Source organism: Hirundo rustica, chromosome 5 (assembly GCF_015227805.2).
Source record: "Hirundo rustica isolate bHirRus1 chromosome 5, bHirRus1.pri.v3, whole genome shotgun sequence".
NCBI classification, from domain to species: domain Eukaryota; kingdom Metazoa; phylum Chordata; class Aves; order Passeriformes; family Hirundinidae; genus Hirundo; species Hirundo rustica.
This window is the reverse complement of record NC_053454.1, coordinates 59,024,307-59,044,819: the sequence shown is the minus strand read 5'-3', so window position 1 is coordinate 59,044,819 and position 20,513 is coordinate 59,024,307. Positions and strand designations below refer to the sequence as shown.

General features: G+C 36.1%; 1 protein-coding gene across 5 annotated transcripts in view; it reads left to right on the top strand.

Moving 5' to 3' along the window:
• The window catches only part of LRBA (LPS responsive beige-like anchor protein), a 366,633-nt gene that overhangs the window by 334,222 nt on the left and 11,898 nt on the right, over window positions 1–20,513 (top strand). For all 5 annotated transcript variants that reach the window (XM_040065850.2, XM_040065848.2, XM_040065849.2 and 2 more), the window contains 2 exons: window positions 968–1,123; window positions 4,569–4,736. In XM_040065850.2, coding sequence (XP_039921784.1) covers window positions 968–1,123; window positions 4,569–4,736 — 324 coding nt within the window. The remainder of the gene's footprint in view (window positions 1–967; window positions 1,124–4,568; window positions 4,737–20,513) is intronic.

Genomic DNA, 20,513 nt, shown 5'->3' with positions numbered 1-20,513 from the left:
GAGATAGCGAGCCTGTGAGGATGGAAAGAAGTGAAAGAACAAAGAGTAAAGAAGAGCACTCGACCAGGACAGAGGTTGGTCTGGAAGACTGCCTGGATGGAGATAATGGTGCTCCAGGCAGTTGGCAGGCAAACCCAGGGGGAATTACTTGCCTGAAATGGAAGTCAGGTTCCCTCAGGAGCCAAGCACACTGGAAGTTCTTCCTACAGTGTAGGATTTTCATGATATGTATGTATGGGACCTATATATGTGTGTGTGTATATATATTCACACCTTATTAATTTAAGGACAAGATATGACAGATGTGTTCACTAATTGATTTCTGTCCATTCTGTGGTCTCCCAATGCAAGAGTACTTCAGGAAATAAAACATTAAGTGATCAAAATAGGGTAAATAATTTCTCCCAACCCTGAAGTTAATTGTGGAGATAAGCTGGTTAATTTTTTCTGCCATGCTTAAAAATATGTAAACAGTAATGATGTTTACTGAAGTTGTTTTTTTAAATAGCAGTGCTTGCAATGAAATACAACTGATGTACAATGTAAAATCATGATCCTTTGTGTGCTGCATTTGAACCACTATGTCGTTTGTGTGTTGTCTTATCATTACATTCTTTTGCTTTGTTTGTAATTTTTATTTTCTTATACTAGAAGAAGGAGGGAAGGAATCTTATTACATTTCTGTGTACCATTGCCTATGTGCAATCTTCCATTTATTTCTCAGCTGCATGTCACTTAAAAACGGGATTTCTTCTATTTTCAAATATATACTACAAAAAATTAGCATTGTTCCCAGATGTATAGTAAGTATTTATAGTAGAATTAGAAAGCAAATGTCCCTGCCATAAAAAAAAACAAGTAATAGAAGTGAGGAATTTATTTGGTGTGAATGTAAGTTTCTAAATTGTGCTTTTGTTCTGTGAATGTGGATGCTAAAATGTCTTGGTCTGTATGTTTTTGTGTTCAGCCAGCAATACAGGTATGCACAGGAGGCAAATCACTGACCTTTTAGACCAAAGCATCCAGGTACATTCCCAGTGTTTTGTCATCACCTCTGACAATCGTTACATCTTGGTCTGTGGCTTCTGGGACAAGAGTTTCCGTGTTTACTCTACTGACTCAGGTAATGTATTTTTAAAATATGGAAACAGCCTAGAAGATTTTTTTTCCTGTTCATAATCAGCCTACTGTTTCAAATAAAGAATGAGGGGTGGAGTGGGTATTTATTCCCCTATTAATATTTGTCATATCTTTCCTTGCCTACTACTGACATGTATTGTGTGCTGTCATTTTTGTGGAATGATGGCAAATGTGAGAGAGGGAGCTCTGGTTTAGACTGAGCTTTACACTTCCAACCTCTAGGACAGGGATGCTTGCTCTTGCACTGTAGTTTTCACGGGTGAGAGTGTGTGAATCCTGGCATACTATGAGAGTTAATTATTCCTAAAGGATTTACTTGAATTTAAGTCTGGTTGTTTTTCAGCACCAGAGAACTGAGATTTTTCAGGAAATACAGGCAAGTACCGTAGAAAAAGAAGAGAAGTCTTGAAATCTGGTGAAAGAATACTTATGAAAGCCTTTGAAAGCTATGACATACTAGAAGAATTGATTTGGAGCCACTGAATTCTTTTATATAACATAAACTGATTGATAGAATGGGCAGCAGTTAAATTAGTCTGTCAGCTGGAATATGTCCAAACCATTGAAGTCATGCTAAATAGAAAAGAATATTTCAGTGTAGGACCTACAGGAATTTAAAAGCCATGGAACCCCAGGAAAAACTAGGTATGATTTTTTTCCCCTTTCATTGTCTTATAATGGAAATAGGGACCTCGCTGCAAAGTACTTCTTTGGGATTAATGACCCAGTGTGGTTAATGTGTGTGTGCCATCAAGCTTTCCAGTAGGTTATTAATCCCTAGGGGATATCCTACATGTTTGTCATCATTTCTTAAATATATTAGTTAGCCAAGTGTTTTTCACACTTGGCAAACCAAAATGTCTGACAAAACAGAATAGTTTTTAATGAAAATCTGTTAAGATTTTAGATCTCAGGGCGTAGTTTGGTACTTCTGTCATTTTTACAATTTTAAAGCCTTAAGTATAAAGGAGAAGTTCCATTTATGTAATATTGACTGCCCACAATTCATTATACAGACATCTTGTTAGACCCTTCTTAGGCTGATATTATCATTGATGAAAATAAATTTACATAAAATTGTGAATTTAAAGTGGATCTTCAGAAAGGATAGCTAGCAGCAATAAATATTCAATGTATGTTCTTGATTTAAATGAGTAGAGTAATAATCCAATTATATCAAAGGATGTATTTTAATTTACACCTATGGAAGGAACTTGTAGAGTTTTGATAGCCTTGTCCTGTATCAAGCTGAACTACAAATATCTCTTTAAATTATTTCCTCTGTGTATGGCAGATTCACCAGGCACCTTGTTACTACCACAGCCAATCAGGGTATAAACCAAAATACCATTGTCAGAAAAGTTTCAGGTTTGTCTCTTCTATGTGTCAATATAGCAACTCTAGCTTAAATGAAGTGAATTCAGATTTAGTTTACTTTGCTTCAAATTGAAATGAGAATATGGTAGGGAAATATTTTGAAATCAGCAGAACATCGAGGGGAAAAGATGATGTGATCCGTAATGCATAAAGGCAAGTGATCACAAGTGTTGAATTCAATTACGTTTTAGCACTTGCACAAGCAAAAAGAACCATTTTTCTATCAGATCTTGGGATTGTTGTTTGTTTTTAATAGGAAATACTTTCAACTTAAATCATGAGTTCTCAGCACAGTCAATATAGCAGACTTACAATAAAACCTTCCTCTAGCAGGGCGAATGACTTTTAGACAGTGTTTTAGCTTCAGCACTGCAGACTTGAGTCTTATTTTTCTTTTAATTATTTGTAGCACAGCTGTCAAATAAAACATTAACTAGAAAATTTGTTCTGTCAAAAGGGATATCTGAGTGCAAATGGAAAAGTTTGATATTACCCTATAGAGTGGACAGCTCATGTTAAAGGAAACAGGAAAGTTTGAAGAACTCTTATGAAATGAGTAATTAATTTTTTTTTTGCAATGTAAAATAGCAAAATCTTATTTCTTGTTTTGATGAAAAGCTTCGAATCTTAGGCTGCACGGTAACAAAATAAAACTAAGCGGGCAGAAATAACCTTGTAAAGTACTTGTTTTCTAGAACAGAACCTATAAAATTAGAAATAATTGAGAAGGAGATCTCTATAACCCAGTGATGTTTATAGCATAAACTTGCATTCTAAAAGTATAAATTACCCAGGTAATGTCAATACAACTGAAAAATATATCACATAATTATTTGAACCCTGAGTTACTTACCCTTGCACTACAAGGTGGTTGTGCACAGTTAGAGTGCAGCCAGGGGTTTGCCCTGCCCACTCAGAAGTGGCTCATGTGGTAGCACTTCATCTCACCATTTCCCTTGGAAGGTTACAGGCCTGATAAGTTTTGCCAGTGTTGAATCTGAATGTACAAGTTTCCTTTAAATTGCATCTTGGTGTTTTTTTTTTTTTTCCTTCTTGTACTAAAGTAGTTTCCCCTTTTTTTTTTTTTTTTCTTTCTCTTTTTTTTTTGGTAGGTATTATTTTATATCTCTTGTTTTGTTTGTTTTTTCCTGGTTTTCTTCACTTTAATGCAGTTACCTTTTTGATCTTGTTATAAATCAGGGTGTTAATGCTATTTTTGTTCTTACCTCAGAACCACTCCCTTAAATCTTTTGTTCCCATTAATTATTATTTAGTGGCTGGATACAAATACAGTGCTTTTGTGCTGAGCAAAAAGAGGCTGTGAAATGTTCCCTATTACCCCTATTAAGGGACCAACACTTTTTAATTCATGCACCAAAATATTTTATTAAAATGTGCTTAAGTCCCAGCACTGATCTGTGTTACTGTTTTTTAAATGCTTTTTGAAGCATTTTATTTAATTTTATTTTTATTTATTTATATTCAGAAACACCGCAGTCTGTATTTCCTGTTTCTTTTTCTGGCCTCTCTTGTCAATCCTTCCAAAGCCATCACTCTTTTTCCCTTCTGTTCCTCCTCATTCTTTATTCAGCCCAAAGCACAAATGGATGCATGATCATTTGGGCTGAGAAAGCCAGGGTCACACGTTGGAGGCATCACACTTCCTTGTGTCATTGGGTGCAGGATTTGTCCTGGTCCCTGCTACCTGAAGGGGCTGAAGAGGTGCATGAGAAAAGTGTGTGTGTGTTCTTTATTGTGCTTCCTCAAGATCTGCAATTGCTGGGCTTCAGCAAATCCCATTCGACTTCCGAATAAAGTATAATATTAAAGAGACTGCAAGTATTTTTTTTGTATGGATTGTATGGACTACTGCACTTTGAAATAAGTTCCCACCAAATACACGAAGAAAAAGTAGTACTCCCACTATAGTTCTATTTTGAATCTTTTTTATTTTTTGGTTAAAGAAAACATTTCTAAAATACTTTATATTGTACATAATTTGTATTAGAATAAGAGGCTAGTTTTAAAAGAATCCATGTGCTGTGTTCCAGGTAAACTGATGCAAGTAGTGTTTGGCCACTGGGATGTTGTGACCTGTCTGGCTCGTTCCGAGTCCTACATTGGAGGGAATTGTTACATCCTCTCGGGATCCCGAGATGCAACCTTGCTGCTCTGGTACTGGAATGGCAAAACCAACATCATCGGTGATAACCCAAGAGGTAAGGAAAAAGCAAAAAAAAAAAAAGGTTTATAAGGCGGTTGTCTCAAAATGCCTTGAGCAAACACTTCAAAGGATAGAATTTTAGGTGGGATGCTGCATGCCCAATCCTCACGATCACGTACAAGGCATTCTGATTGGTTCCAGTGCAAGCAACAGGGCTCACACCATATAACCAAACTGGTAAGGCAGACTAACCCTGCACCAGCCTCATTCTGTTTTAACCCCTCCCCACCCAACTCACCTTGCACTTCCCAAAGTATTTATTCTCTTCCATCTTGCACCATTTCCCAGGAATTCCTGAATCCTGCCTTTTATTGATGAAGATTCTCTCTTTTAACTCTATAAAAAACAGTGAGCTACTATGACTGTACAACCCTGTATTATGTAACAGAAAAGGTAGAAATTAGTTTATGCCAGTTTCATTCCACACACACAAAAAAATTAATTTCTAATCCCCAGAGAAAAAGGCAGACATGCAGTTGAGAGAAAGCCTGAAGTAAGCCATTTTAGAGGGATGAGGGGCTTTCAAGACAACATGTGAGAGCTTATATACACAAATTTAGGGGCAAATCATAGCCAAACAGAGGTCCTGTTCAGCAGCAAAAAAAAAAAAAAAAAAGCCCTGAAAGGAAGGGGTAAGAAGAGGATATTCTATCCTATGGGGAGTATCTCTTAGGTTTTCTTCCATTCATTTAAGGTCTTCTCTGACCCTGTTTAAATAGTAGTAAAAACTGCTCTGCAGAGGGCAAAATGGACATCTGGAATGCAAGAAGTGGTATTAGATCTGTCATGTATTGCAGTCATAGCTGGCACACAGTTTTAAATAATCGAAACAATACCTGACATCTTCCAAATTAATCAATTTGGTAAAGTTGTGTGTTCCATATTCAATCTGTTACTCATCTGGAGTTATTTGAATTTGAAACACAGAGGTGGCTTGACTGAAATTGCATCCTGCTAACGGCTTTGAAGAAGCACAACTAATTAATATCAGAACGAATATCTGAATTTAACTTGCAAATTATTTGGTGTTGACTGTGAAAGCTATTCAAAAGTTGAACAAGATGCAGATCAGTTCACACGGTTGCAGAATCTTAGGGCAAAGGATGTGTGAAAACTATCCCTATATCCTTCCAAGCAGCCCTGTTCAAGGGATGGCAGTTTTTCTGGGAAGTGGCTAGCAGAGTTTTATGAGCATATTTAAATAAATATGGCTTTGCTTGAGGGAAAAAAAAAAAAAAAATCTCTGTGAATACTTCATACATATTTTGCAGTCTATCAGTTTAAAGAAAATGCAAACTCTGTGTTATTTTTGCAGACCTTGTAAGCTTGGAAACTCCAAAGAGTTTGCAGATTCCTAAGCGTGCCTTGAGAAGCCGTACTTGTCCTGCATTTGCCAGGCTTTCCTGCTGTGTGAATGAGACCTTGAGGCTGTAGGCTCCTTGATCACCCTAGCAGATCATTTGCTGAGGTTCTGTACAAACGATTTGACTCAGATTTTGTTACAATCTATTGACTGTCTTCTCTAATGCAGATTTCTAAGGTATTAGAATTTTGCAGTTTTCAGAGGTAATGCCAGGCATTTCTAGCTGCCCTTTAAAATCAAACAGTAGCTACCTGGTAAGTCTCTGTGCTTGTAGTTCTATTAGACTTGGACTTTTAGAGACTTGCAATGGCTCCTGTGTTTACCAACTGCTTTTATGTAAGTTTTTTGTGGGTTTTTTTGTGATACAGCATGCCTGGAAACCTCTGTTATCAATCGGAATCTCGTGGCACTGTACGTAGTCCTTGACATGGGTATAGACAGTTCCTGCTTCAAAGAGATGGTAATCTGGGGTGTTTAATTTTTCCCAGAAATAGCTGTCTGTAGGCTTCTCTGTTCAGTCAAAACCTTTTTTTTGAAAAGACAAATGGAAAGAGCTGTTTCTGCTTAGTTCTGATTTTGTCAGAAATGGAAAGCACCAGCAGACTTGTTGGGTTCTGAGCCCTGTCACTGCAGCTGTAACTTCCATCCGTTTGCAGGATGTTGATATTTAACTGGTCTAATGTCTTTCTGTATTTGAAGCTTATGGTGTTTTACCTTGAAATATAGTTTATTCATGCTTTCAATGAGCACTATTCGCTGGAATTTTAGATACTCAAAGTTGATGTTTCTTTTCTATTTTTTCTGTATTTAATTATCTCTAATGTCCATCTTAAGATGACTTCACAGTGATGTGCATCTCGTGGTACTTTACCAAATCATGGTGCCAGAGTAGTTTCAAGAAAAAGGGATTTAAACCAGTGAGTGTTTCTTTCCTCCTCTCACAGTCCCTGTTGCCTCAGATGTATGTCAGCCAGCAGAATGTTATGATCCATCTACTCTAAATAATATCCCATTCCTATTCCCATTATTCCACCAGTTACATTTTATTTAGGTTCACTTGTTTGATTTCTTTACTTTCAGAGAATTGAGCTCTGTATCTATGGCTCTGTATATTCATGTTTTAGAATGATACTTAAGCTGGAAAGTCAGGTGGGCTATGGTGCACGTGATGAATAAGTGGCTTGGTATTCTTTATCAAGGACAGTTTTCTGGCTAACTTGACTGTATTGAAAGATTCTCTGGTTTTGGTTTAACAGAAGAAAAATGTTGCTGAAATACTAATTATTTACATAATTTAGCGTTTAACTTTGAGGCTGACTTTTTAAAGAAATTACAGCCATGGAGTCTCACTATCTTAGTTGCTCCCCAATACTTCTCAAATGCATTGATCAATGTAAACCAAATCTGACAAATTGAGGTCTCAGAGATATGAAATTTCTACATGGGACACATCTGCTGGAAACTATTTTATTCTTCACAAAACAGCTTGATTACATTTAGGTTAAATCATTTTTTCCTTCTCAAATTAAAACCTGAAATGCAAAAAAAATATTTCATTATGCTCTTTGATCAAATGTAGAGTTTTTGTCTTTCTAAATTAATTGGTTTTGAAAACGTAAAAGCATGGCACTAGTTCAGTTTGGAGCACAGGCCTTTTTTTGATGCAAAAATGTTTCAGGGGACAATTTCTGACCGAGCCTTGAAATAATTCAGAACAGAGCTAAGGACCTGAGGTAATTGGAATAGCCTTTGGAATGGCCTTGAGCCGCTTTGCTTTCACATTAATTAGCATCATTTACTGTGGAGATGTAAAGTCACTTTGCACAGAGCAAGGGGCTTTTCCTTTTCTCTCCTTGGCATGTGGCCGGCTTGGGGGAGGTGGGAGGGAGAGGATGTGGCCCTCCCCTCGGTACTCCTTGGAGCCCATGTGTGATCTGTGGCACACACAGTTGGCTTCTGCATATTTAGAGGCTCCAAGGCACCACTTGGGGATGTGACATTATGCACCAGGACCTGTGCGGTAGAATGTGTGGAGATTCCTGGGAGAGGGCTGTGGAAAGATGTTGTGTTTTGTCCTTGCCCAGCTTAAGGAGGTGGAGGTGGAGGGGCGAGAAGTGGGGGGTGGGAGGAGGGATTGTGTGAGGGCTAGAGAAAAGAGATGAGAGAATTCATTTGCATACAAATGGTGAGCATCACTTTCAGATCCCACTTTCGCTTTGAAGCTCAAGTGGCAACTCCTGGTGTTTGGACATTTCCTAGGTTGGGGGATTGCATTTTCCTTTGTAATCACAGAACCATAGGAAACAGGGGCGGGCAGGAGCTTTGGTCACCTGATCTATTCCCTTTTCCCAGTGAGGGCTTAACTATGCCAAAACCAATCTTCACTGATGTTTGTCTAAATTTCCGTTAAAAACTTTAGCAAATACACTTTTGGGCCTTAGAAGCTCCGTCCTTAGCAGTCTTTTCCCAATGTTCAGCCTAGTATCCAGTTCTTTTTGCAGCAGTTGCATTCTATCATCTTTTATCTATTTTTCCTTTGTCTAGAGAACAGATTATTTCCTTCTTGCAGCTACTTCCAGTTATTTGGATTGCCACGACCTGCAATTCTTTGCCTCCAACTTTATTAACTCAATTCTTTGTTTTTTGCTATAAGTCATGTTTTTCCGGACCTCTGATGTTTTTCGTGTGTTCCTCTCTTGAGTTGACTGTCTTCCTCAAAGTAGACCCAGGAATGCAGCTGAAGCCTTTCCAGTAATAAATAGAAAACAACCTGTTTTACAGACGAGTACTTTTCACGTCCCCAGGGAATATCTATTTCTTTCAAAACACCTTGACACCGTCAATTCTTCTAAGGGCATGAGCCAGTATGAATTTCAGTGTTTTCTTAAAAATCTACACACTTGTGTCTCCTTCTCTGTGTAGCTGAGCTGTCAAATTTCATCTTCAAACTTCCTGAAATGTATTTTTTTAGACTGTTTCTCCAATTTGTCAAACTTGACAAATTTGAATTCTCTTCCTGTCTTCCAGCAGCCTTGCAGCAACTCGTATCTGCAAATATGCTTTGCAGTCTTATTCTATTAAATTGGTCATTAAAGCAAATGTTAGCTAGTACACAGTTCAGGAATGCCCATCAATACATTTACCATTTTGACAATGAATAGCATTCTGAATATAGCTTTCCACTGTATCATAGTATTTTCTGAATATGAGCTTCCCTGTTTTCCTTAAGAAATTGCTCACGTGGAACAGTGCTGGAATTCTTACTAAAGTAAAAATATGTGGTGTCTCCCTGAACACGTCCTGTTACTTTGCCATTGCAAGAAAAAATAACTTTGACATGATTTGTTCAGAACAAATCCAAATCAGCTGTTACTCATCTCCTTGTTTTCTTGTAGGAAATTGTATGTGTATATGTAAAAATGTAAGTGTTCTGCCAGTATTTCTTCTGTTTGTTGGGATTAAGCAGACTTAAAATCAGACTCTCTGATTTTTCTTTTTCCTGCTTCTTAAACTACACAAGTCTTTTTTTAATCTTGCAGAACCCCACCCAGTACCCATGAAACAATTGTTATAACTCTGGGATAATGTAGCTTTATTGTCACAGTATCCTCAACTCACTATTTATCAGGACAATTGAGTGCCAAACATTTACCTCATTCAGGTATTCTCTAGTTGAGACAGCAGTTCTCACTGCTGGTTTTATTTGGGTTTGCTGTCTGACTGCAACTGACCTTTTCTTGAAGAACTTTGTGTAGCATCATCTACTGGTGTTGCTTCCTCTTAATAACAAACCAACTTCTTGAGAAAACTTGGCATATTTTCTTGATTTTAGAATGTTATTCCTGATGTCCTTGTTAGTTACATCTCATCTGTGAGGTTTGTCTCTTTGCTCATACCTTGTTTCTTACACTGTTTCAGAAATATCTCATTTATTTTGATCTTTCTGTCTGACTTTCCTGTGTCGAAGTCACCGGAGAACTGAGCTGTGCCAGCTGGGATCTTGTCTGTTCTATCCCTGTGCTGCATTCACTAATATCCTTACTACCTTTTCCTTTGTTTTCTCTTGGTTTAACTGCCCATGAGATCTTACAGAAGGATATTCTGTATCTATTGAAACCTGTTTTCCTGAAATACTTCAGAAATTATCTTTCCTTGATCTCTCCCTTATAAAGTGTATTGAACATTCTCATATCTTTGCCACTTCCATGTAAATTCCTTTCAGCAAGGTGTTTTTTGTTTTGCTGTATTGGTTACAATCCTATTCAGAAGGTCATATCTAGCTTTTACATATTAAAAATTATCATCAAATCTCTTTCTACACACATACTTGTAATATTCCTTTACCAACACATGATTTTGTAGTTGGTATTTTCTCCAGTTTTCTTTAATAATCCCTCACCCACATGGACCAGGTAGAGGCCAGTCATGAATGTTAGTGAATGTAAATCTATGTCTTCAAGGTTTGGGGTTTTTCACTGTAGCTATTTTGTTTGGATGTACTTTCTTGAAGGGGGGGCTTGTGGTGGTGAATTTGTCTTAATATATTTTATGCTTCTAAAATGGTTTGTGCTTAAAAAATGATAGGCATTTCTACAGTCCATTGGAAGATAAAGTGTTTTTCTGCTATTCTTGCTCTTTTTTCATGGAATATGAAGATATTGTCCCGTTGCTTTCAAATATCTGAGAATGTGTCCACAATTAGATTTTAGTTTTCATATTTTGAAAAAAACAAAATTTTCTCAATTAGAAATTTGATTTGCTAAGGAAATTAAGGCTTGACTGATAAAAATCTTCAGTGCCAGGAAATGTATAGTCTGTGTGTAACTGTATCACTGCTGCTAATACTAATGGGCTCTCTTCTGAGTTATTGCATTGATCTTCCACACATATGTGAATAAAACAAATTATATTACCTCTTTTATGTTAGCCCATAAAACTAGAAAATGTTACTCTCTGTATGTATCACATTTGCATCACGAGGACTGTGGGGGTGCTTTCATTGCATAGCTTTATATTTTTTAGAGGGTGCTATATCCAGGTATTCTGAAGTGTGGGAAATAAATGGGTTTAGTGGTGTAGCTGTGTAGCAGGACTCGCGTGAATGTAAGCGCCTGACTTCATACTTAAAAATACAATTACTGTATTTAACTAAGATCTAATTGGGAAGATTCACTGAACACTTTTGCTGTTGAAAACATGTAGAATGTCTCCCTCAGATGCAAATTTTTAAAATGCATAATCTTTTCAATTTATGAAACATGAAATCTCCCAAAGGGTTAAAAATTTAATCACATTTCTTGTCTTGCTGAAAAACAGTCTTGTTCCTACAGGCTACTTTTAAAAGAAACTCCATTTTTATTCCATTTCTATCTAGCTAGAATTTCTAAATAAATATTTGAATACCTGCAAGACTTTTATCAATTACCATTATTATTATTATTAAATACATATAATATGCATAGCCTATGTATTATAAAATAATTATAAATTACTATTAATGTTAAAGCTATGATCTTGAGACTAGAGAAATCATTAGTTTTAGTGGTATTGGTAATCACAGTAAAAGATGGAACATCTGTATTTAATCAACTGCTGCAGATATTTTTCAGTTGTAAAATTTAAAATTTTTGTGAGTGCTTCATAATTAATTATTAAAGTGCACAGTGCAAGCAAACTAAACTTTGAAATTATACCAGAGATTTATGCTGAGGAGCATCTTTGTGTTGGCTGATTGAAGAATAATGTCATGGGTTATAATTTCTTTGTACTCAGACAAACTAATCCTGTAAAGTTGAATTCTGTGAGGATTTGCACAGATGCTTCTCTCTGCACACAGTGAACAGACACACTGATTTCAAGCAGGTCATGTGTCTGTTGTTAATTCAGAAGCCAAAAAAACCCTCTTCGCCTTTTCCCCTCATCCTCATCTTGAATTTACCTACATCTTGGTTCCCAGGTCTGCATGACCTGGACTTCTATTTTCAAAATTCATTTCAAAACCAATGGTAGTAAAAAGATGAGGGTCCACATTATGCTATGTTTATAGCATAAATATTTATTTAGAATTCTAATTATTATTTTTTAAAAACTGAAAGTAATTTCCTTAACAGCAGCTTCTCTTAAAAATTGAATTGGGAAGTAGTTGTAAAAAGCTTACCTGTTAGTGTTCCCTTTTTCGTTTATCGTGCTAAGTAGCAGGAGTATCAAAATGTCCATAAATCACTAATCAGGCTAATTAGTAATGGAAATTCTCCTGTTACTGTTACTTTCTGTCTACCGCCGTAGCTAAAAATTTGCAGAGCCTCAAAATACTAAAACACGTTTGAAATTGCTGCAGATATAAAGGCAATAGTCCATTGAAGTCAGTCTGGTAGGAAAAGAGTGTTGCTCCAGCACTGAGTTTTAGGACAGTCTGCACATGCTCCTTTAGGTGCTCAATAACGCTTGTTTTTTTTACCCTTGCACGCATATTATACATTATTGTGTGAGCCCTTCTTAAAAAAAAAAAAAAAAATAGCCAGTAAATAATTCAGTATTATCGTAACATTGTTTTACTGCAGATGTAACAAATATTCTTTGTTTCTCAAAAATGGCAGGACAGTGCAATGTTGTATGTAGAGCCAGAGTCCTTCAGCACCATCTGCTGGCATCCAGTTGAAGCTGATCTCAGGACTGGATCCTAAGCACTATCTAGTAAAAAATTAAAAATACCTATTCACATTTTGGAGGCGAAAATAAAATTCATTTGTAGTATAATTTTTATCCTTTCTGTTGAAATTATAATGAGAAAATACAGTGTGAATTTAAGTTCAACATAGGAACTGAAACAGAAATAGGTCAGGAGTGTTTTGTTAAGCGGGACCGTAAAAAGAAATGGAGTACTTTTTTCTTTTTACTATAAATGGCTTTAAAAAGCACAGTGTTACATTTTTCTATGTGTGTTGCAAGTCCAGTTCAGTACAAAGCGTATCATAGAGAGGATGCACAAAGCTTGGAAAAAGTATCCCTTACGTGTTTTTGAAAGGCGTAGCAACCACTAAATATTCTTTCAGCTAACATTTATTGCGCTATTCAATGTTAGCCTTGAAAGCCCCGTGCAAACTGAGTGGACAGAGCCCCTGATGCTGAAACTGGTCCCACAGTTCCCTGTAGCTTCACAGATAACAAGGACTGGGGCAATCTGCGTGAATCTAGAACAGAGCCTTAAATTCTGCAGCCACAAAAGGTCACTGTCCTTTCTTCTTTCAGCTGTAACACATTGATACCTCAAAGAGTTTGAGGCCTCATTGAACCTCATTGTACAGAGGCCTGCAAGTACTCTGTAAATCACATGAAAATGATGGTTCTACCTTCCACATATTTAAGCTGGAAAAAAGATGAGGAATTACAGGTGGATGAATTCTGGTATATGTGGAAATCTGCAATGATTTTGTACTTATATAATGCCAAAAGTCGTGTCGTAGAGACCCATGGGGGCAAGGTCTTCATTGAAAAGAACTTGGAATAGCGTTCATGGATAGTTTGGAAAGCAGCTAAATAGCCACAGTGGTAGTGATGAGCACGTAAGTTTGTGTGTCATAAATATTTGTTTTGGCTAAAAGTATGTCCAACAGTATTAAGTGTAGCACCTCTATCATCCTTCTTTTCAGCTGGCTAAGGGATTGTGTTTCAGGACTTGTCAATCAGTAATTCAAAGAAGCATTGTAGAGCAAGTTTTGAGGCAACCAAAGATGTATGTATTTTGAGACTGGAAATGCAGGAGGAGTTTGGGTGCTGGTTTTTTGGCAGTATCCACCTTCAGGTGTTACTGTATGAAATTTCCAGCAGGATAAAGGTATTTAGTGCTCCATGATGCAACACAGACCTTTGAGTTCCAGGAAAAACGATGCTGTATTTATGACTTGCCACTAATAGTTGATGTGGTAACAGGAATCATATTCAGATGGTAAATGAGTGCAACCTTAATGTGCACCATATACAGAGTTGTGGGGTGATGTACTAATGCATCACATTTATTTACCTTGGTTGGTTGCTGAGAAAAATTACCATTCAGTTTAAAGTCTATACCGTGTAAGACAGAACAGAGGAGTGCAGAAGTTGTGATAATTTATAGTCTAGAATAAGATCACAGTATAAATGTTATAAAAAGTATTTGATCAATTCAATAATCCTGACTTGGGTGAGAAATTATTTTTAAAGTGTTTCTGGATTGAAATTCTAGTAGAAGCACTAGCACCATGGAGATATTGGAGTTATGGCCTGCCTCACTGAAAAAGTATTGGGTTTAAAGAGTTACTTGTAAGAAGACAGATAACTTCTGTATTCTCTGAGCTTGCTGTGTTCCATCAGCACTCCCAGTTACACTGGTAAGTGAAGGTGGTAAGCATCTCTCCAGTACAGCATACTACTGGTGGTAGCATTGGTTTGAAATTACCTTTATAAAAGTGATCAAATAGATCAAGCACAGACTTTAAAAAAATATTTTGATGTGTTTAATAAGGGGAAATAAAAAGATCATAAAAATGTGCCAAACTGAGTGTAATTATCATAGGAAACCCCCTATCTCAGATTATATTTTGCCCAAGTTATGAAATACTATGTAGGTTTTAACTAGATGTAGTTATCTTAGTTTGTCTTACAACAATTCCTCAGTAGCTGCTATTTCTGACTGAAATAATTGCTTGATTTTTTTTTTTTTTTTTCCTTTTCTGTTTAGGTTTGTTGTCTGTTTTTCTTGAACTCACTAGGTAATGGTACTATAAACCAAAAGAGAGAAAAATTTAAAAAATAGTTTATTTTTTTAGCATAAACAAAAAAAAAAAGCCCCTTCATAAACCTGTTTTAGAACATTATCAGACAAAAATGACAGTATTCTAAAACTTCAAAGCTGGCATTTGAGTAACAGTTTATGAAGTCGGGATGGTGCAAATATTAAAATAATAGTGTACTCTGACCCTGAATATTCACCTGCAGATACTTTCCAGGGGCTTCAAAAAGGCCTGGGTTCAGTGGGAGGAGTCCTGCTGAATGACTTCCAGGACTTGAGCAGATGAATCCCCATTGAGGGAGAACCTGTTCCAGAAAGTTTTGTGTTGCACATGGTGTAGGAATTAAGAGACTGGGCATTATTGACTTTTGAAGTCTGAATTGTAATACCCAGTTTATGAAGGCCTGTTAGATCTTCTTCTTTATTCTGTTTGTTTTGGAAACGTAGTTTTCGTGACACAGCATGTATGAAAAATCTCTCATTAATGCTGAATAAGTGTTGGTCACTTGTTGCACTGAGTGACACTGAGGGAAATACAGTAAGCTCTCCTGGATTATAATCCCTGAAATGAATCCTGCAAGATAAATCTAAGGTATTTTTTTCCTTACTGAACGAACTATAGCATCTCCTGTGCATATTTTTGCATGTTTAGACCTTGGTTCAGGGTAGAATGATAAATTGTTCAAAGATGTTGTTCCTTTTTCACAAGATACAGGGTTGAAGTGTTTTTTCACAAAACCGAAACTTGCCTCTTGGCATAAGGTTGTACTTTTTGTGGTAAAATAAGTCTGAACAGATGGGAAGTAGTTTAAAGGAATTAAGAGGAAATGCTGATGGAGTGTCACGTGAAGAACCAGACAACAATGAAGTTCCTATATGATATGAAAATATAATATTTTTATATAAAAATTCTTATTTACAAAGAAAATATTATTCAAACTGAAGCTTTAGGAATACTTCAATGATTTTGCGTGGTATCACTTAAGTAGGATCCCTCATCCATCAGGTAACTTTCTGTGCTAGTGAAATCGGGTTTCTAATCATTTGGCAGATTCTGTGATCTGTAAATAATGTTAATGCACAGACTTTATATAACATTAGACAGTTATCACTTCAATGTAAATAAAGTCTGAAACCTGCTATGTGACTAACATAGGACCTTAGCATCAAAGTAGTTTTCTTGATTTATCTACATTTTGCTGAGAGTATTTTTGTCCAGATGTCCATTTTCTGAACATATATCTGTACTTCCTATGTTTATTTCAAACCTTTTATTGTTTTCCTCATTTTTTAATCATTAAAAGCAACTTCCAAGTTGGGAAATTTTAAAAATTAATTTTAGAAGACCTTCCTTACATGTAGAGTTTGGTTTGGTTGATGTATCATTCTGAGAAAGCACTTAATCACTTTTGCAGGAAATAGGTAAAAAGACAGACTAACTGATGCTTAATTTAATTTGGATTTTATATTGACATAAAGTTGCATAATTAATTTGCCATTTAAAAGTGCCCCACAGCCTCTGCAATCAGAGAATAATTTAGAAATGGCTGTTTAAGTCTCTGTGACTTATAATAATTAACCATCTCCTCAGTATGAAACATAAAAAGTGGCACAAATATTTTATATTTTAATGTGTTGCACAATATTATCTCACCCATAAATATTAGGAAGAGAATTTTGTATTTAATTGTGAGGTAAGTTTTTTAGCTAATCTCTCATTTAGTTTCTTTGGAGGAAGATATTTTTCTTCAAATAAATTCTTGTGTTTGGCTCAGCTTTTACAGCTTAGTGCTGAAAATAAAGAAAGCAGCCATTTCAGGAATTTGCTGATGGATTTAAAATGTCATGATCCTGCTTTGTATTGTAACATCACCAGAGCTGAAAAAAACAGCAGAGAGAGACCCAGTAATACAAATCAATTTCTTGTTCTCTCCAGTAAGGCTTTACTTCTTCTGGATGTCATTAAACTGGAAGAAAGTTTTGACTTTGCCGTAATCCCACTGTTCCTTTTTAAACATAGTCTCCAAAAGCCTAACATTTTTTCACTGATATATCACCACAGGCTGACATGATATCATGTGCTCTTTTATCTTCTGAAGCTTGAATTTCATGATTTAAAATGTACTTTAGACACTTAAGTAAGAGTGATATTTTATGTTATTTTCTGTGGGAAAACAGCTTTGCAGAAACTATTTATTGGAATGTAGGTGAGTTCTTTTGAAATAATTTGAATGGTCGTTGCAAAGGTAAAGTATTCTGTCCATTGGTTGAAAGAAAGTTTATGTGTGCCTTCTGTGACTTAAATAAATCATTGATGGCATTTGTAGCAATGTGAATGTGGCATTAAGAATGTTACAGCAGCATTCAGCTCCAAGCAGAGATCCAGTGATGGGATAGTCTGAGGATATCACTATATCCTACACTGAGAAAAGCACATCCGTAAAACTATTGTGTCCTGGTTATTAGTGCTAGGATTTGAACTATCTTTAATTTCATTTGACTTGTTCATCTTCCTTAAGGATCTCCATAAAGATTCTCTGAGTATTCTTTTCAGCCCTTACTTAGGGTTTGCATCAGTGGTCGTAAACCTGCTTAGCAGACAAAGACTCTCTTCCCTTTGAAGTCACTTCCCTAGCTTTTCAAAAGGCTCTGCAAGTCTGTTCTCCTAAAACAATTTAGAAAAGTTTGAAGTGGTGCCCCTTAAACCAGCAACAAAATAAAATTTTCTCTTTGCATTATTGAAAACCATGACAATCTTTTGAAGCAATAACAGTTTAAAAGCTTTTAAAGAAATCTGTTCTGCTCTATGACCAGCTTTTAAGTTGACCCCATTATTTGGGAAATCAGAGGCTTGGAAACCCCTAAATACTTGACATTCTTATCAAAGGAGTCAGCCTGACTTTTCACAAGACTCTTCTTTTACAGTATCTATTGAAATCCTAAGGACTTTAAAGATACTACTTAGTTTTCTTCTTTGTTTGTTTGTTTGGGTTGGGTCTTTTGTTTATTTTTCTTTTTGTTTTAGTGTATATTTCAAATATAATTTGGGAAACAGTAGATACAATCCATGGAGCACTGATCCTTCCACCTGTAAATTTATACTCTGTTATGTTTGAAGTCGTCCAAATTCTGAAAATACTACAAGTGTTACTTAGGCAATTTTATTTTCTGTGAACTGTGAGATATATATATATATATATGCTCAGTTTCTACTTCTTGATTTAAGAGTCTTATCTGCATTTAATGGATGTAGTTGCTGACAGCCTTATGCAGATAAAGCCCATAATAATGTAGTTGCTGTAAGCAATAAGTTTACTCTCATGATTTTGTTTATCTGCTAGTCCTAATAATTCATTCAGGTATTGCTTAGCATAAGTGCTTCTAACTCCAGCATCTTACATTCATTACCTCCTGTGCTGTTGTGTATTTAAAACTTCTCTGATTTTAAAAGTTGCGTTGTGAAGGGTATAATTAGATTGATTCCTTGCTGATCTATGCGAGTATGTGTTAATTGAATTTCTGACAGCAGAAGAAAGCAATAAAATCAGAATTCTAAAATTTTGCAAACATAGGCAACTCATTTAAAAGAAAATGAACTAAGAACTTTAAATGCACTAAGCTGACACGTTTTAGGGCTTGGGCACGACAGGGAGAAATAATGGGGTCTGCAACATTAAATTGTTACTGGATAGACTGTTATGGTTGCTGTTCCTTTCCCCCTAAAACTGCAGGTTTGTGGCTTGGCTACATAGATTTCATTTATGAATCTTAGGTGCCCAGCCCCTGTTTAGAGGAGCAAAGTTCAATAGAGCAACTTTGCTCTGGAAGGTTTGTGAGCAAAATTCACAGGATCAGCCACCTGAGAAGTACCTAGAGGTCATTAAATCCACCCTTATGCTTCTAATTTGTTGAGAGGGGTTTTTTTTTCCTATGCTCCTGAACTGTCTGCCATACTTCCTGGGCTTGAGTCTGGTTTTTTAAACATTATATGAAACGAAAGTGACAGCATCTAGTGACAGTTTCTTAAGTGATTAGGACAATTCAGCAAGTTGCTCCAAAGCATATTCCCATTTAAAATGCTGGCAACATACATGCCTGGGTGTGTACATGTATGCACACACATATATAATGTTGGTGGCTATATTTAAGAGGAAATAAATTTATATATTTGCCAAGATTTTGTATTGTTGATACAAATTGTAATAGTAACTGCAGAATAAATCAAATTTTGAAGGGTCAAGATTTTTGGTTTGAGACTTTGTCAGAGATTACGACCTTTATTTAAAAGCCACTGGAATATGGCAGCTGTACAAATGTTTTTGGAGGTGGTATAAGTGGGTGAAAATATTTATGCAAGCCCAGATCTCACACGTCTTTTGCAGAGAAGTCTCTCAGAGTACACATGCAGGGTCTGAGAAGCTATCCTTTAAATATAGCTCCATGATTTCTAGTAACTCTCAGTACCAGTACTGCTGGTGCTGCTCTACATGGGCAGATTAATGACAATACGCTGGGTTTATCTTCTAAAATCTACAACCCCAAATGTAATTTGATTGATGCTAATTTAGTAACTGATGGAGTCAATTGGTCCCAGTATTACTCTGTGTCTTTGTAAAACCATCTCCCCTTTTTAAAGTGAAAAAAAAAAAGTTCATTTTACCACTGCTTTACTGCCTTGTTGGTGTCTCACATGTCATCATTCATTGTAAAGTGAAATTATTCCCTGCTGCTTAAAAACTCATCTAAACCTTCTGAAAACTACATGACAGCATTGCCCAAGAAACATCCTTTGGAGTTTAAGTGCTTTGTAGAATGTTGTGAATGAGCTAATTATGTGGTAATACAAAAATAACTTCATGATTTTTGTGAAATGCCACCACTCTTGAAGAGAGCTGTGAATCACCTGTGAGCAAAGTTATAAAAATATTTAAAGAGCTTTATAGCATTTGCTTACCCTTTCTCTGCCTTAACCTGGAGAATAATGGTTTTTCCTTTTAATGTGCCAGTTTTACAATTCTTCTTTTTTTATTGTATCCGCATGTTTGATTATTAAAACAAAACAAAACAAAACAAAAAACAAACAAACAAAAAAAAAAAAAAAACAAAAAAAAAAAAAACAAAAAAAACAAAAAAAAAAACAAAAAAAAATTACAGTTCCTGTAGCAGGGAAATGTATAATAGGAGCATTAATGCTGGGTTTGAGTTGGACTTTTTTGCAAATTCATCGGAAATTCATATTGACTGTGGTCCAAGCTCCACTTCTTGCAAAGAACTAGCGTTCAGGCTGAGGTTTCAGCACTTACTAGATTAAAATAAAATCAATCACTGGAAATTTTCCTTCATCTTTGGGCACTTTAGGTGTTTTCTCTTGACAGCCACTGTAGTGATACTTGCATTTACTAATGCCTGTTGTAGGAAAGGATAGTAACTGACTTAAATCTCTCCCTCCACAAAACAGAAGTTAGAGGGGGCGACAGAGGTGGGGGGAATCCAACTGTGGTTGGTTTTACTGCACACCTGACTCTCATATTACTGCGTGTTAGTAAATATGCAGGCAGAGTGCTGCTGCTGCACTGCACAGGTAGGAGTACAACACTCCCATATGCAAACAGGAGCATTGAAGTGATTTGTAAGCAACACAA